This window comes from Dermacentor variabilis, chromosome 4 (genome assembly GCF_050947875.1).
Source record: "Dermacentor variabilis isolate Ectoservices chromosome 4, ASM5094787v1, whole genome shotgun sequence".
NCBI classification, from domain to species: domain Eukaryota; kingdom Metazoa; phylum Arthropoda; class Arachnida; order Ixodida; family Ixodidae; genus Dermacentor; species Dermacentor variabilis.
Window position 1 is genome coordinate 745,410 of NC_134571.1, and position 17,749 is coordinate 763,158.

At 47.6% G+C, this 17,749-nt stretch overlaps 1 protein-coding gene across 5 annotated transcripts in view; it reads right to left on the reverse strand.

The window, feature by feature from the left end:
* Window positions 1-17,749, reverse strand: part of tweek (transmembrane protein KIAA1109 homolog tweek) — a 703,556-nt gene that overhangs the window by 380,906 nt on the left and 304,901 nt on the right. For all 5 annotated transcript variants that reach the window (XM_075687924.1, XM_075687922.1, XM_075687923.1 and 2 more), the window contains exons 25-26: window positions 11,849-11,989; window positions 10,700-10,957 (exon numbers count right to left, since the gene is read on the reverse strand). In XM_075687924.1, coding sequence (XP_075544039.1) covers window positions 10,700-10,957; window positions 11,849-11,989 — 399 coding nt within the window. The remainder of the gene's footprint in view (window positions 1-10,699; window positions 10,958-11,848; window positions 11,990-17,749) is intronic.

A 17,749-nucleotide genomic window follows, 5' to 3' on the forward strand; every position in this document is an offset into this window, starting at 1 on the left:
ATGCGGTATTTTCATGGTCCATTTCATCCACGGCAATTTGCCAATATCCACAGCGAAGTACTATGGATGAAAAATAAGCGGCACTGTGAAGACAATTCAGAGCATTATCAATGCGGGGAAGTGGATATACATCTTTCTTGGTTAGTGTGTAGATGGCGATAGGAAACGCAGAATCGCCAGCTGTCATAATTTTTTTCTACGAGAACAACAGGGGAAGCCCACAAGCTGGAAGAGTGTACAATAATCCCTTTTGCAAGCATTTTTTCAACCTCGCTTTGGATAACTTGTCGCCCAGAGGACGACACTCGGTATGGGCATCGGCGAACAGATGCTGCATCGCCGGTACTTATACGATGCTTCACGACCATAGTTTTATCGTGCCGACAGGCATTTCACCATGGGCTTAAACGGCCAACAGAACAATATCTCTATCGATTGCCTCAAACCCACTTTGGTTGAGGACCCACTCCGTCAGTCACCGAATAAACCAATTAGGTCAGAGCCAGTTGGTACTCGCCAGTCAACAAACATACTTGAAATCCTAACACCCCCACCCAAACTCCTCAAAGTATCGTTCCAGCTTCCTGCATGGCTCTGTTGTTAGAGGGGGGCCTCCTGTAGCAGCATTGATGTCAAGGAAGATGAGGAGAATGGCAGCTGGTTAGGGACAGGCCATTGCTTAGGAACAAAGCGGGCACGTGGTTCAGATTACGAGCGGCTTGCGCGATGTGGTCGGGAGATTTGCATGTTGAGGAATGACCATCAGCTAGAACCTTCTACTCAGTAAAAACATGCTCCTGCTTATTGTGGCTCATTGTCATCGCTGATTTTGCATGCCACAGGTCCTTCAAATTTGCCAGCCAACAAAAAACGTGATGGTCGCTCACAGCTTTGAAGGGCCTACTATATAGGTAAGGTTGAAACTATGCGGTAGCCTAAATATAAATGAAAAAGTGATGAGAAGGTCTGCAGTAGCACTCAACAATAAGAAATAAATAACATAAAGTCAACAGTTGCAAAGTTCACATGCAGGTTTTCAGCAAGTAAAAAAAAAAAGTCGTAGTTTGCGTCCAATTATTTATTCTACATTTGCACTTATATTTGTTTTCATGGGTTTCAGCTTGTACTCCTGTAGATTACGAGCATGTATTCGCAACTGTGAATGGTCGTCAGTACACCTGTAGGGTTTGCCTAGCCGAGTTCACGGCCGTTTGCAGACGTCCAATTCCGTAACTACGAGGCCAGAACCATTTAGAAATCGTTCTATATTGAGTTACCCATCGCAATCAGGAAAACACATCTACCGCGGATACATCAACAAGTTTTTAGGCACATAAGATTTATAAAATGGGTTGCAGAAATCTCCGAAATACGCCGCCAATATGTGCCTACTAAGATGCCCCCCTTTTTGTGTTCAAAGCGAGCGCATCGTGCACGTTATTATTATTTTAAATGCGAGTAGCGGCATGAGCTTTGTGTCATACAGAACCCGGTGGCGGAGTCTTCCGATTAATTCGGGAGCGAGTTTCCACGTATATATATATATATATATATATGCGTATATTCGTTTTCGCGGGTGTCCGTTTGTACTCCTGTAGATCACGAGCATGTATCCGCAACTGCTAAATTGCATGTATTGCAAGTCTGGCGGCAAACGGGACGTCAATAGGTTCCCTGCGCGAAGTGTAGAAGCAATGTCAAACTAATCATAGGCAGAAGCTTACGATGTAGCTTAAAAGAGGCGTCGTATAAGCGATTTCCAACCATAGAGCAAGGCCGCTTTCAAGGTCGCCTATTTTACGTGCGGCTCAGAACTATCGTTTGGCGGCCCGTCTCGCCACTGAGGATTTGCCTTTGAGCGAAAGTCTCTGTCAATGCACCCTCCTCACATCCGACATCTCAGCCTTGGGCGGCACATCAGTACCAGTTCTGTCTCATTCGGAAAGACTACTCCGATGCATGAGACAGGCAGCTCATAGACAGAGCACACACAGAGCTCTATAGCATAAACTAACACTGGTGGCTAGCCGCCTTTTAGCGATTCTGAGTAGGTTACCTTATCAAATAATGATGCAAGGAATTGCAGTCCGCGTTTTGTACCAACACAGCACACCAGCCTTTCACAAGTAAGGCTATTAGAACTTGAAGCCGACCAGGTCCAAGATTAGCCTGTGCACTGAAAAGGGTGTGGTGTAGTTGGTCAAAGTGATTGCTCGCTCAAAGGCATCATTGTAATATTTACTTCATCAATATTAAAATTCCCTGCATTATCGCAAAGATTCCCTCCTTTCCATTCGTCCAAATTTGGAGCCGAAAATTCCCCCCCCAAAAAAGAAAATTCCCTGCATGAAACATCACTGATGCTGACAGAGCAAACACAGAAAACGGGAAGACAGATGGTGCGCTAACCGAAGCTTACGTACTACAGCACATGGAGGAAGCAACGGCAGCTAGGCTTGAAGCGTGCACGAGGCGGCCATATTGAAATGCCGATGGCAATTTGGTAACGCAGATTTAGGGTCATACTCGATTCTAATGCGCACGCAATATTTGGACCCGTTTCCTTTTTTTTTTTCTTGGAAAGAAAGTGCGCGCTAAATTCGAGTAAATACCGTACATGTTACAATAGAATGGCAGGAATCAGGCACGTACCCAGGGGGGAAATTAAAAGACATAACCCCCCCCCCCATACGCCCTCGCCGCCACTCCTCACACACATTCCTAAAGCGCCGCCAAATCATTCTATTCGGCGGTCAACATATTGCTGCCTTTTACGGCGAAAGCAGTATATGACTGACTTCTGTAGTTTTTTTGGCGTCCGTCAACAGAAAAATCATCCTGTGGGCCAATCCTGGTGATAGTACAGAAAGGGTCCAAGCTCAATGGCACATACTACTGAACCTGGAACCTGTAACACGCCCTTCGAGATCTTTGGGATGGGCCCATGTATGGGGAGTGCTTAATGCCTGCTTCACCACTGCCGTGGGTCGGCCCGGTATTGCACTATCTTTGAGATCGGTTGACGTATGGGGAGTGCTTAATACCTGCTTCACCTCGGTCGTGGGTCAGCCCTGCACTGCACTACCTTCGGGCTCAGCCCACGTATTGGCGGTGCTTAACGCCTGCTTCGCCTGCACCGCAGGTCGGCCCAATATTGCATATCTTCGGGCCGACCCGCAGCAGAGGTGAAGCACTTTTCTTTTCGTTTGATAGCTTTGACTGTCATCAGCTTTCGCTGCCATTCCATCTTCATAGAGTGGAATGGTTGTAAACTTTTTTTTATTCCTTTTGGATGGTGGTATTTATTGGCATCTGCTGGGGTGTGAAGACTGGTTTTCTCATCGATCCGGTGCTCGTGCGATTAACTCGAGATGAGTTCAGTTGTCACCATCTATTTAACGATCATGCACATTGCTGTTGCTTTGTTAGTTCAACCTTGTTTGTTTAGACTGATCCAGAAACCAGGAAACGGATTCGGTTCATAGTCAGCTGGTCTGTGGGCTCGTGGAACGAGTTGTGGCCGGAGAAAATGCCAGTTGTGTTTACCTTTTCCTTTTGCTTCATTATTTCCTCAAGTGATGGCTCACCACAATGCTGGCAGATTCTCGGAACCATATATGCTGCCATAAAGAAAACGCTGCCGGAAGTGGAGAATAATTCTGTGTGTTTTGAATGACGCTTCTACACTTATCAGTTGAGCCACCTGATGTATCCACTTCTCTGCTGTGCTAATATGGGTGTTTTTCTAACCTTCCGCGGTGGGTGCAGTACGTCTAGGACCACATCGTCTTGCGCTCTACGCGGTTGTACAGGACTGGTGACCACGCATCGTCACGCAACTTCCCAAATAACAACACGAGTCGGTTTTGGCACTTGGTAGAGCAGTAAACGAGGGATCTAAAAGAACTGTGATTGCAGTAAAACACGTTGTGGGGCTAGTTGGTGCATAGCTTTCGATAGAATAAGCGCCAAAATTGACGGCACACAAGAAGAAATACAGACAGGACAAGGCGCCTTGTCCTGTCTGTATTTCTTATTGTGTGCCGTCAATTTTGGCGCTTATTCTATCGAGAACGGTGATTGTTCTGCAACTATATACTTATCTTAAACTCTTCCAGAGCTAATTCAAAAAACAGTATTAGAAATTTTTATTTTACACTTTTGCCTGTTTACTTTTTCTTAGCAGCGTTCTTCCTGTGCTTCTTTCGTGCGTGAGTCTATTTGGTGTGGTTCTTTTGCCAAGTAAAGGAGAGGTGTATCTCACAGGCGTACCTTTGAGATACACCTTAATTCAATTCTCTTTTGCGGGTTTACGCATCATTATGGCGGATGGTGGGCATTATTCACATTTGTACTACTAAAGGTACCCCCCTCCCTCATTAGCACAGAAAAGTTACCTTGGTTAGATAAAATAAAGCGAGCTGTTAGATTTTGTATCACTTCAAGGGTAAGGGTTAGTGATGCTTGATTGTTATCGCAAATGGCAGATGCATATTCTAGTTTTGAGTGAACTAGGGTTTTGTAGTGTCAATTTAACAGAATTAGGAACAGTAGAAAAATTACGATGAAGATATCGTAACATGTGATTAGCATTAGCAGTAATATAATTAGTATGCATATTCCATGACATATCATTAGTTATGTGAAGGCCAAGATATTTGTGAGCATTAACAGATGCTAATAAAGTGCAATTCAGTATATATCTGCACTGATTGCCACTGCTGGCCTTACGTAATATGCACATCGATTTACACTTGCTAACATTATGTTTCATAAGCCATTTGTTAGACCACAGTGACACATTCTAAAGATCCTCTTGTAGTTTATATGAATCATCCAGGTTAGTGATCTTCTGGTATATTACGCAATTGTCTGCGAACAGATTAACTGATGTTCATGTTGCACAGTTAGGGAGATCATTATCATAAATCAAGAAGCGTAAAGACCCCAAGACAGAGCCTTGTGGCACTCAGGATGTAACTGCTGACAAAGCAGATGGTAGTTATTGGTTGTGACATATTGAGTTCGATTAGAAAGAAACTCCTTAATCCAAGACAACACATTTGGGTCAATATTAAGCTGATTAAGTTTATGGATAAGTAGATTATGACATACAGTGTTGAAAGTTTTGGCAAAATCTAAAGAAGTACAGTCAATATTGAATCCTTGATCTAAGACGGCAAACAAATCATTAGTGAAACAAAGAAGTTGAGTATTGCATAATGAAGTTTTTCTAAAACCATGTTGAGATGGATGGACGAACGAGTTGCTTTCCAGGAAATCGATGAGGTGAGAACATATTACGTGTTCTAAGAGTTTGCATGGAATGCTAGTTAATGAGATGGGTCAGTAGTTCTTGGGACAATTTGCGTTACCCGATTTGTGGACTGGAATAACCCTTGCCGTTTGCCAGTCTGTAGGAAGCGATGAGCACTGTGATGACTAAGTAAACAGTTTAGGTAGAATAACAGATGAGAATAATGCCGTACATTTTAACATTTTTGAATTAATAAGACCAGGATCTGCAGAAGATGAAATCTTTTCATTAACAATAAAACGGTTAATACCAACCCCATCAACTCATATGGAATCCATAGCACAAAACAAGAAATGAGGAATATTTGTTAAATAGGCAAGGTTATTATCACAAAAAAGGCGAGGTAAACACTTCAATTACCACAGTGTAACACAGGTTTTTATCAACATTGCTGCTATCAACATGAACTAATTGAATAGAGTCAGCTTTCTTGTCACAAAAAATGCTCCAGAATTTGCATGGATTAGTTAGTAAGAGGGATGGCAGTGTGACATTAAAATAAGTTTTTTTAGCATTCCTAGCAGCATAAATGTGCTCGGCTTCTACATGATAGTAAGCATCCCAGCAATCGGCAAGATTGGTCTGTTTGGCACAACGGAAAATAAGTTCTTTTCTGTTGCATAGTCGCAACAGAAAGAATTATTAAACCAGGGTGAGCATGAGTTACAGTCGACTCCCGTTAATACGAAGTTCACGGCGACCGCAAAAAACTTCGAATTAAACGAACTTCCAATTAAGCACAAAACACAAAACACAGCGCTTCATTTGTGGCGAAATCGAGTATTTTCTCTAAGAAAAATAGTCGGTCATCTTGCTTTGCTTCTTCTTGCTGAATCGCGCTGCTGAAAGCAAGTTCTGCAGGCTGTAGATGTGGCGGAACGCTTCTTCCACGTTACCTTCAGCGGCAAAGAAGCGCTCCGCAAGAGCAAGGCCCGCAGCTACATCGGCAGCCTTGAGTTGCGGCTCGCCTTCAACGTCATCGTCGCTTTCCTGGGTCGCTTCCTGGGGCCAAATAATCTCTACAATTTCGCTATCTGTCAGCGCACCGCACGTTTCGACCGCCTTGTCTACGGCGACGTAATCTTCAAAATCGACGTCCCCGAGAGCATCACCAAAATCAGTGCCGTCAAGCTCGCTTGTTGACGCTTCCTCCGCTGAAATTTCAGAGGCATCCTCCGAAGAAGCTGCCACAAAACCGCAAGCCCTGAAGCAGTTTGCGATTGTTTCTTGCTTCACACGATCCCATGCTCGCGCCAACACGTGGATGGCACTAAGCAGGCTCACCTCGTACTTTGTGGAGCTATCCATACACAAAATCATGCGCTCGAGGAGGTGCCGCCTGTACAGGACTTTAACATCCTTGATGATGCCTTGGTCCATTGGCTGCAAAACAGCCGTTGTGTTTGCAGGCAAAAATGTGAGGTGTATTGCACTCAAGGCTGGCACATTCACGTGAGCACTGCAGTGATCGACAAGGAACAACACCTTGCGGTTCGAAGCAGCAAACTTGCGGTCCAATTTGCATATCCAGCTCTTGAAGATTTCGGCCGTCACCCACGCTTTTTTGTTCGCCTCATAGTCTACAGGCAGCCTTTAAAAGGCAGCCTTCACGCCTTTAAAACATCTCGGCTTCACGGCTTTCCTGATCGCAAGTAACCGACATCGTTCCGTGCCAGTCATGTTTGCCGCGATCAGCACCGACACTCTCTCCTTGCTGCGTTTGCCCCCAGCACAGTCGTCGTCCTTGAATGTCAGGGTCTCCTCTGGTAGAAGCCGATAGAAGAGTGCAGTCTCATCTGCATTGAAGATGTCTTCCGGTCTGTATTCGGCGAGATATTCACGCAGCTTTCCGTCCTTCCACGTGGCGCATGTTTCCTGGTTAACGGACGCCTTTTCACCACACACGCTCTTGAAAACCAGGTCATGGCGATCTTTAAAGTGCGTTAGCCATCCATCTGACGAAACGAAGTCATCGATCCCCAACATTGCTGCAAGCGTTCGGGCTTTCATCGCAACGATGTCTCCGCTGAGAGGAAGTTTGTTGCTCCTGGCCTCCCTAATCCAAACCAGCAGAGCCTTCGCCAACTCTGGGTAAGCGCCGGTGCGCATTCGCTTCCGAGAAGTCTTGAACTTGTCGTTCTCAAATGCATCCATTATTGTGCGCTTGTTCTTGATGTAGTTAGAGAGTGTGTTCGGCTTGAGCCCGTACTTCCGCGCTATGTCTTGTTTGGCGGCACCTCCCTTCTCAACTTCCTTCAAAACCTCGACTTTCGTTGCCAGGTCGAGCGTGCGATAAGAGCCACGGTTTGCCATGGCTATAAACTGCGCGACTAGGTACAGTCAATTCCGAATCACTCGTGGAACAACCTAGCCTACGAGCTTCCCGCACAAAGGCGCTCGACATAAGCTGCGCACGCTGCAAGACTAATCTCGCACAATCTCGCCACTGCCAGTATGCAGCGCTGCGTGCACCTATGGCACCCGCGTGGCCTCCGCGATCAGCTCCGGCCACGCGCGGCAGCCGCGCGTGGCCTCTGGCGGGAGCCGCTTCGCCTCCCGCCAGAGTTGATCGCGGAGGCCACGGCAGCCGTAGCAATGAATAATCGCGTCGCTCCAAGAAGGATGGCGTTGCGGGCGGCTGCGGTGGCGATGACACCAACGCGGAGCACGGAACTGTTGCAACACTTGAAAAATTGCACATTCTATCAAAGAATGACGGTCACCTCGAGGATCCCGGCTGAAAATTAACTTCCAATTAAACAATATTACTGGATGAGGACTTCGAATTATCGAGCAATTTCTTCTATAGGATTACATGCAAAACTGACGGGACCAGCACTTCACTTCTAATTAACCGAAAATTCCAATTAAGCGGCTTCGAATTATCGGGAGTCGACTGTATAAGGAATCTGCCTTCAAGCTATATACCGGTTAATTAAGTAGAGCAATTTATTTTTGTGGAGCTGCTAGTTTTCTTCGACAGAGCATTCATCAAATTTAGTAATGTAGTCACTGGTAAACATTTCCGGTTCACCAGTAATTGAGGGTATGTGAGCGTGGTTATAGCCAACGATAATTCTAGATCGCCTCTAGGAAGACGCATGCATTTTCAATCTGAAATTAATAATCAAGTGATCACTTACGCCCTGGAGGTAAATCAGTTTCGAAACAAAGTCAAGTACGCAACTTTATCGGGTCAACACATTTTTATGCCAAAAAGATTAAACCTGTAATTAACCTGTAATGTAATCTCACATTTGTGACAAGGGGGGATGTAGTGTAGAGGGCGCTTCTAACCCTACTAACATTACTAACGACTGACGCTACTTATCATTTGTCCATTCTGTTGTTCTGCTGGCCGGTATAAAATATGTGGCAAGAAAACGAGCAGACATTACTATCTGCGAGTATGCAACACGTGGTGCTGCTTCATTCCCTACAGTTGATGGCTCTCGAGGCTTTTACAGCAAGATGGGGGACACTGGGGCTGCCATTGATGTTGTAGACGTGGCCACAATCTTTTTCATTGTCTCAGGTAGAAGTCGTGTTCCGGGGGGGGCAGGTGTTTTATCCTGTGGCTTGCTTGATGGTCTGGGACGAAGTTAGTGTTTTCTTTGCAGTCCATGCTTTGATCAAAGCTCATCGCAAGTGTCCAGTACATGAACGCAAAGCACTTCCACCATATTTTACGTAGTAGTGATGGTGAAGAAAGCAGCAAGAATGTGAGTGACGAAACTATTGTTTTGTTGGGCGAACCAGTGCCCTGAAAAACAGGCTACACTCAAAGAAAAACGACAGCAGCGAACAGTCGGCGATAGTCAAAAACCTGATCTGCCAGTCAAGCGCGTCGGCTTTTATATATGAGTCATCGAAGGTTCCAGAGTAATTGCTGGTGCCCGCATGTCTTTCAGAAAGTTCTACACAATTCGCGTCGCACATGCAATCAGATTATAAAAGCTTCGATGACAACAGACAGCAAATAGAACCATCAATAACATTCGAGAAACTTCTGATACATGCAAGCGTGTCCCACGCTTGCATGTAAAAAGATGGTAAAAAGCGGTTGTACGAAAAAGATATGCCAGCACACGTGTCAGCATGAACTGGTAAAAAAATAAGCAGAATACCATTGGGTCATTGTGGTTTTGATTGTGAACATTGGCGCTGCAAAATCGTACGTGACTGGATCGCATCAATGAGGTTCTACCGTATCTTGATATCCATGTGTCTGAGTTTGCAATAGCCTGCTACATTCTTGTTATGCAACACCAGGGGACTCCCGAGCACCGGGGGGACTCCCGATAGTTTGTGGTGGTGGCGCTTGTACTGCCCACCTTGGTGGTCGCGGCGCTATGGCAGCGCAGCAGGCGCAATGGGTGAAAGGAGTGAGGGGGAGACTTATTCAGGATGTCACAATGGTACGTACATGTTTTCCACCTCGTTTGCTGGCCCCTTTGTTAGGGCCTTGGACATGAGCCCATTTGCGGAGCTTTGCACCTACTGCGAGTGCATACATTGCGTTGCTCCTTTTTTCCACACGATAAGCCGCAGAGTGGTGCTTCATGCTCATGCGTGGTCATACTGCACCGAGCCCCACTTGTCAGGGGCCGAAGACGATGGATATGACCTGAGCTCTTGCGATTGGGCCCAATGGTTATTGCGAGATCAAGGAGAATATCCGCTTGGTTATTTCCTAGCGGCATGTCATGGTGAGCCATCCTCTCGCAGTGACGTGTTAGTAGTGGCCTTTTCTGTATTTTTCACCCTTGGCATGGGAGCCCTTTGATTCCTGCGCCAGCCCGGGACTGGGCATTTGTGCAGTGTTAGGTGTAACCGGACACAAATAAACAGTTTCTGCCAACTTAAGACAATACCGTGTTCTCATGTGTGCGCAGCGCTCTGCCCCCCCTTTTGCGGCCTAGGCATGCGCACAGCAGTGTGCTAGATGACAGGAGGCAACGGTTGACGCGGCCCTGGGGCTGACTAAGCCCGAACCAGTGGTGGCTGATACTTCTGTGGGATACTAGACCCCTACAACTTTCATTTGACTAAATTACTGCTGCAGGTACTGGTGACAAGGCAAAAATGTAGATTTGTCAGGTCAGGCAAAATTCACTTATTTGACAAAGCTACTTCCAGCCAGCATTCATAATCTAAGCACAACATTTCAGAAGGCACACACAGAGAACAAAACGAAGTAGGCAAGACCAGAGCTGGCCTCACTCTGAGTGAGCATCTTTTTGAATTTTGTGCTGCAAATATGAGGTCAGGTTGTCGCAGCTAACTAGAACACCTGTAAAAGGAAGTGTCCAGTACAGTCCAGTACATGTCCAGAACACCTGTAAAAGGTGATATATTTGGGAAACCCTCAAGAAAGCCAACCTTGCTGTGGTGGGGTGCCACGCACGTCACAGTGGCCTCCTTGAGCAACGAGGAGCTGCAGTTGCGCAGGCGCCGAAGTTGAGCATGAGCTGCACCCAGGCTGATGGTGGCCACACCCTGGTGGTGGCCCGGCAGGCTCGTCTCAAGCAGCAGTGGCTTTTCGCGGCGCCGGCCAAGCGGTGGGCTCTGCTCCTGTGCCTCAGGCAGCACCTGTAGGCACCGTTGTGCCTGTTGGCTCTGCAGCATCTGCACTTGCACCTGCCCGCAAAAGACCACCCAATCACTGCAGCTGCTCACATAAGCATGGATGAAGTAACACTGTCAGGTATCTCGGCACACCCCTAAGTAGGGACAGCGCAGGCACAATGCCCGAACACAAAACTGCCAATAGGCCCAGTATTTGTGCAAGATTCAGTCAATAAAACGATCACCTCTCGAGCAACTCTTATTAAATAGACACTGGTATTTCAAGATAACTTGAATCATGAATGCTGTCTGTCCAACCATGGTCAGGTTGTTGCTGTAGCAGTACATTGCCATTCCCAAGAGCATTGACATACATGTGGCTTTTCATAGCAAAAGCTCAAGCATGTTGCAGTGATCACCTATGGCTTAGTTTTGCTGAGGCGATCACAACTAAGACTGCTGGCCATACCAAGCGTAAAATGGAGCAAAAGGTAGCTGGTCAGCACTTAAAGGTCTTTGGTACGAAAAGAACATCAAAATACAACATTTCTTTAAATGTTATTTTCATCATCTAGATTTATTACACTTCTAACCTGCAGAGCTTTTTATCTTAAACACCAGTATTTCAATCGTAGCAGTAATGCAGACCCCAAAATTGCACACATACAATTGATGTGAATATTTTGGCTGTGCTTGTGTTGGGACAGCTGCAACAAATCAACGATATTTTAATTGAGATGGACGCATCACACCGTGGACTGCACATAAAGATGTGACAGAGCTACATGAAAACAAAATTGTGAGTGCTGCGATTGGTGCAACAAAATACAAGCAATGGAGTACGTGGAACCAGCATTTGTTTGACCTTACCTGCAATAATATGGGTGAAAAAGACTAAGCACCATAACATGAAAAAGCAATGAACATGACCAACCAGACTTAAGAGCCATCTGTTTAACTGACCTGGTCTAAGCAGAGGGCCAAGACAGACACACAGGCCAAGTCCTTGAGATTGTCTAGAGCAGAAAATGCAATCAATTCTTCCACAACCGAACACTGTAGTGCCATGACATTCACACGGGGTACATGAAGCCAGAGTTGCACCTGCAAAGAAAAGTGTAACAACATACAGCCACTGAGCACAAGAAAAAACAAAAACTATTAAATTAAACACTTGTTTCTTCAAAGCAAAGCTTTTTTTACCTAACCTAACCCCCTTCCGTGGGACTAAAGCGGGCTGATACCAGAGATGATGCACTAAAACCTGGGCCAACCACAGAGACTGTGCAATCAAAGGTGATAGTAGAATATTGTGAAGTAGTACAATATTCTTTGAGTCTTTCGATCGGCCTGATGGTCCATCAAAAGACTCAAAGCACAATGGCAGCGGCGAACAGAGTCGGCAATCATCGTAATCTGACCTGCCGGTCAAGCACGTCGGCATTTATACATGAGTCATCGAACGTTCCAGAGTAATCGCTGGTGCGTACGTGTCTTCCAAAAAATATTACACAATTCGCGTCACGCATACAATCAGATTATATACACAAGCTTTGGTGACAACAGACAACTGATAGAACCACTGATAACATTCCAGTAAGTTCCAGTCATGCAATAACTTTAAGTTGTTAGCGGGTTAAATGCAGTCCACAGGAAAAGGATAAATAAGTACACGTGTCAATACGTCGCTAGGTGAGGTGGCTGAAGTCTAGAGGGTGCTATGTTGGGCTGATCTTTACATGAATGCACCAAGTGGATCCTGGCTCAGACATGCATGGTGGTTTGTAACACGAGCCAATCCTGAAGTGCAACCCTGATAACCTTGATTGTGCTATCAAACTACGATCACTCAGGTATAGAATGTGGACCTAGATTCTTTGTCTCTTCCTCCAGGTATGGCACCTCACATAACCTGGCATGCTACATGCCTGCTTTCAACAAGCAAAGAACGCTGCACCGAAAAAAATAGAGTACAGTATACTTCCATTAATTCGACTCTCGTTAATTCAATTTTTTTGTCGATTCAATCCTGAATGAAGGTCTCGGCCAGCGTCCATGCATTTCTATGGGCCGAAACTTTAGTGATATCGATCCTAAAACTGACCTTTGCCGGATAATTCAAACTTCACCAGTCAGCACACACGGACCTGACCCCCACGGTGACCTAAATACCAACCACTCTAGTGGTAGCGTGTCTCTGTGAAGCTTAGGGAACAGTGAATGTGCTGAACACACGTCATCTACCATCGAAAACGCTTATTTCAAGTCTGCCAAAGGAAGATTTTCAAACAATAACCATAACTAACAATGGCTAACTACAGTATTTACCCGATTCTAATAAGCATTTCTTTTTTCTTTTGCAAGAAATTTGGCCAGGAAAGTGCCTGGGCAGTGCAATCGGATAAGAAACCAAAACTGCCTTTATGGCGTTTGTATGCTTTACCGTGTCATGCCAATGTAATGCGGCGAAACTCACTTAAGGAAACCAAACCAGTTACCACAGTGCAACACATATCACCCTTTCCCATTCTCTTTGCCGAAAAATCAGGTGCGTGTCAGATTTCATACTTCATTTAGAATTTTTAATGCTACCTCTACGCTAGTTTTCTACTTTTGACACACAGAAGGCAGGCATGCGCCTGATTCTGGGGCGTGTTTGAATAGGGCAAGCACAGCCAAATGACTCAGCGGTGTGTTCCGATGATTTTCTGCCTCTTATTTTATTTGACGCACCATATAATTAGATCAATTTCGGCGGTCCCATCAGGGTCAAACTAATCTAAGTTAACTGTAGTGCCCAAGTTAATGAAGCATAGATTTAATTGCTTCTGGCGACACCAAACACTACAAACACCTAGCCTGAGGTGGCACAGGAAACGGAGGCTCCCCATGCCAAGGCGCGAAAACCTAAAAGGGTGCTGCTGGCACATCACTGCAGGAAAGTAGCTCCACGCAACACGCAGGGAAGAGAAAAGTGTACCCGCAGCTGGGCTGTATACTCACATGATGATCAATGCGTGTGCTCATGACAGCTAGGGTAATCTGTTGGCTTGGGCCTCAGATCAGTGCGGCACGGCATAGTACAGCCATGCACGAGCACCATGCACACTTTTCAGCATAACATTTGAAAAAGGAGCAACACAAGATACGTGCTCAACACAGATGCAAGGTACTCTAGACGTGCTCTACTCCAAGCAATACCAAAAATGCTGGTGGACGAGAGGAAAACTTGGCAGACTCAAATGTATAGTTGGTGTTTACGTAACACGTGTGGGGCTTCAGGCTAACGTGCCCGGACCCGCCTAGCTAAGGTCTAAGGAGACACGCAGATCGTCCCCACTCCGCGGCGCACGCAAGCGGCTGGTTCGCTGACTCACCAGTAAGGCGTAGAGACGGCGACAGCCGTGGTACCAACAAATGGGGATTTATTCCCTGTTATGTACAAAATGCGCGTACAATACAGGAATACGGCACTAGAGTGGCAGTCACAGACTACGATTGAAAGCTTCCGGGAAGTCTGCTCTGCCACACTGGCTCTTCCGAGCAGGTTTTCCAGACAGAAAGGGGCCGTCTTGCTCAGAGGGGCGCGGGACCAAGTGGGTCCGCACGTCCGACAGCCAAGAGCACCGAAAGCCAATCTGTCGGGCGAAAGCACCCGCATACCTTCTATGCTGAAGGAAAGAGAAGCCGAAGAGAGGGCGAGAAGGGCTCGTTCCTCAGGTGCTGTTCTTACGCTCAGCGGACGGCGTAACATGAGCCATGCGCACAAGCAGCAGGCTCCGCGTCGCGCCAACACCAGTGGCAGCAGGCAATGTAAGTACACTATCCAAAATAAGGCTGGAGCTGCATGTCCACATCGATGGCGCGGGCGAATGGCCCAAGTCATGCGTTAACAGGAGATGGGGGCCCAAAAAGGGTCCCCACATCCCCCCCTCCTGAAGACTCGGGCCGTCCCATAAGGGAGCCGACCGGAATCAATGGCGAAGCTGACATCTCACCTGTTTTATTTCCTTAAGTGAAAATATCGAAGTCAAAAACTATCGCCAGGTGGGTCGGTGCCTCCGGCTTGCGGTGAAAGGACAGAGCTGTGGAGGAGTGCCAGCACCGTCGCCTGCTGGTCAGCTGCCACCATGGTCGCCGCAAACCCAGGATCCAAGGCGAGAGCGCCGACAACGGAATGCAACAGGGCAGGGTTGACATCCGGGTCCGTGTTCTTCAGCACCTGCGTGACTGGATCCGTCCCGGGCTTCCCAACGGCTAGGTCTGTCTTCCTCATGTGAAGCTTGTGCACCCCGCTGGAGTCATGGGACCGGCACAGCCGCAGCACACCGGAGTCGCCGCAGTACACTGCCGAAGGGTCAGGGGCCATGACTGCTCCACCCGAGGCCTCGACCATGGCTGATACCGTGCGGCCGCGGAAGATGCGTGGGATCTCTCGCCCGTTCCATGTCATTCTCCACCTTTCTCTGTTCTTTCTAGCATTTCGTCGACACGAAGCAAAGTGGCACTTCGGAGTTGGATTGGAAGGCCCAGGTAGCGACGTGGCGGCGTGAAGGCAAACGGGAACCTGGCTGTGGAGACGCATGTAACGACAGCACCGGGAAGGATGTGGAGGTGGCAGAAGCACTAGATTGGACCACGGGTCGGGCTGTGGTCTCAGGAGTGAGTGAAACCATAGTGGCTTCCCGGACGGCTTGTGACTGGAGGTGCCTGCGGAGGCGGCGACAGCTCCCGTGAGACCTGGACGAGTCGGTCGATGTCCTCGAGGCGCGTTGGGTTGGGTTCATTGTAGGCGTCTGTGTAGCACTAGCCTCATAATATTAACACTTCAAGCAACTAAGTTCGCACTCCGATGATAAAAACAACACACCAACAGTTAATTTCACAGTCCGACAACAATGTTCATACACAGAACATGAAGCTCATGCTGCGTCCACCAGCTTGCCAAATGCCACATCGCTCTGGCGCATGCACCTTTGCAGGTGGCTACCAGAGAGTAGGAGGAGGCTCACGGAAAGAGACATATTGGGCTTATGGTAGCCTCAAGCACCCCTTTGGCCAGCGCTGAAACACTAACTGTGCCTTTCATGTCATTCGAGCGCCACTGGAGGATAGAGTTTCCCGGGCACAAGCAGTAAGGCAACGACTAGGTTCGCTTTCGCAGCTCACACCGGTGGGCTCGTGTATCACTTTGATTTACCACAATCTTCAGAAGGAGTTGCGCACTACGAAAAAGCGTCTTATTCGGGTAAAGAGTGCCTGTTTTCCGCTTTAATGTGTGTGTTCACGCTATAGTCACACCTCTCCTCTTGCCAGCTCGGCGGGCAGTAAGGTCCCTCGATCCACCAGTGAGAAGCAGCGACTAAGAGCGTTTTTGCAATTTATACTGGCGAATGCGCAGAGCCGTCTTGCTCGGTTGCGCTTGCTGTGTCTCTTACTCTTCCCAGTTGCTGCTTCTGGCAACGAAAGGTTTGAGGTCAGAAACGTTCACTGGACCGCTGGATGGTCTACCGTTTGAGTCCACCAGCTTATACACAAGAGGTGACATTTTGGCCTCTACTCAGTATGGGCTCGACCACTTGGCCGACAGAGAGGCTGAGATGCCCTTTGTTGCGTCAGTCAGTACATGATTGCACCTGAGGACGAAGTCACCAACTTGATAATGTACTATGCGACTGGTCATATTGTGCTTTCTGTCCAGTGCGAGCTTTTGCCAGGTTAGTGCGGGCATGAGAAAGGGCCTCGGTCATCCTAGCGCACACTTGCACCGCGTAATCGGAGAGGCCCAATGCAGCGGCATCCGCCCCACTACCGGTTCACAGAATGTGATCCAAAGGGTTTGGCAGCTCTCTCCCGAAGTTGAGGAAAGCGGGCGTGCACCCAGTCGAACGGTTCACCGATATGCGCAAAGAGAAACCTATCTCGCGGAGACAGGTGTCCCAGTCCCTGCGTTGCCGGGCAGAGGCCGCGAGCAAGGGCTTCACATTTCAGTTCATCCGCTCGGTGGGATTGGCATGAGGGTGATAAGTCATTGTTTTGTGGTGCTTTATGCCAAAGGCTGCACAGACATTGACGAACACCTTAACCATGAAATAGGACGCGTTGTCAGTGATCAGCTCCACCGGAAAGCCAAAGCGGGTGAATACCTCGAGCAACCTGTCTCATATGACGTGTGCCGTTAGCGTTCCGAAGGGGAAAAAGTTCCACCCACTTCGTGAAGTGATCTGTGACGGCCAGCAGGAATGTGTGACCTTGCCGGCTTCTTGGGAAAGGTCCCACAATGTCACAGGCTACGATTTACCAGGGTAGCTGGCTCTCGATCGGCTGCATGTGGCCGGGGGGTTTGCCACCATGGGGCTTCACACTCTGACACACGCGGCATGAGTGAGAATAATGAAGTACATCGCGCTTCATGCCTGGCCAGGTCACGGAGCGGCACAACTTAAGATAAGTCTTACGGCCACTGGCGTGTCCGGCCAACGGCGAGTCATGGAAACAGCTCAAAGTGGCCCTCCATAATGATATCTTCAGCCTCCCTGATGATATCTTCAATTAACAAATGGCCCTAGTCCCCAGTGGCTGCGGAGCACCTGACCAAGGCGGCGGTCAGACTTGCAATGCAGCAGAGGGTGCTAAGAATCTCTGGGTCCAGACAGGCCGCCAAAGGAAACTAACCCTTGCAACGTTTAACACCCAAATTTTCTCGAGTGAGGCTAGCTTAGCAAGACTCTTCGAAGAACTATCAGACATTCTTTGGGATATTATCAGCCTTAGTGAGATTAGAACAACTGGTGAGGATTACACACTGCTGAATAATGGCCATGTCCTCTGCTATAGAGGTCTCCCGGATAAGAAGCAATGTGG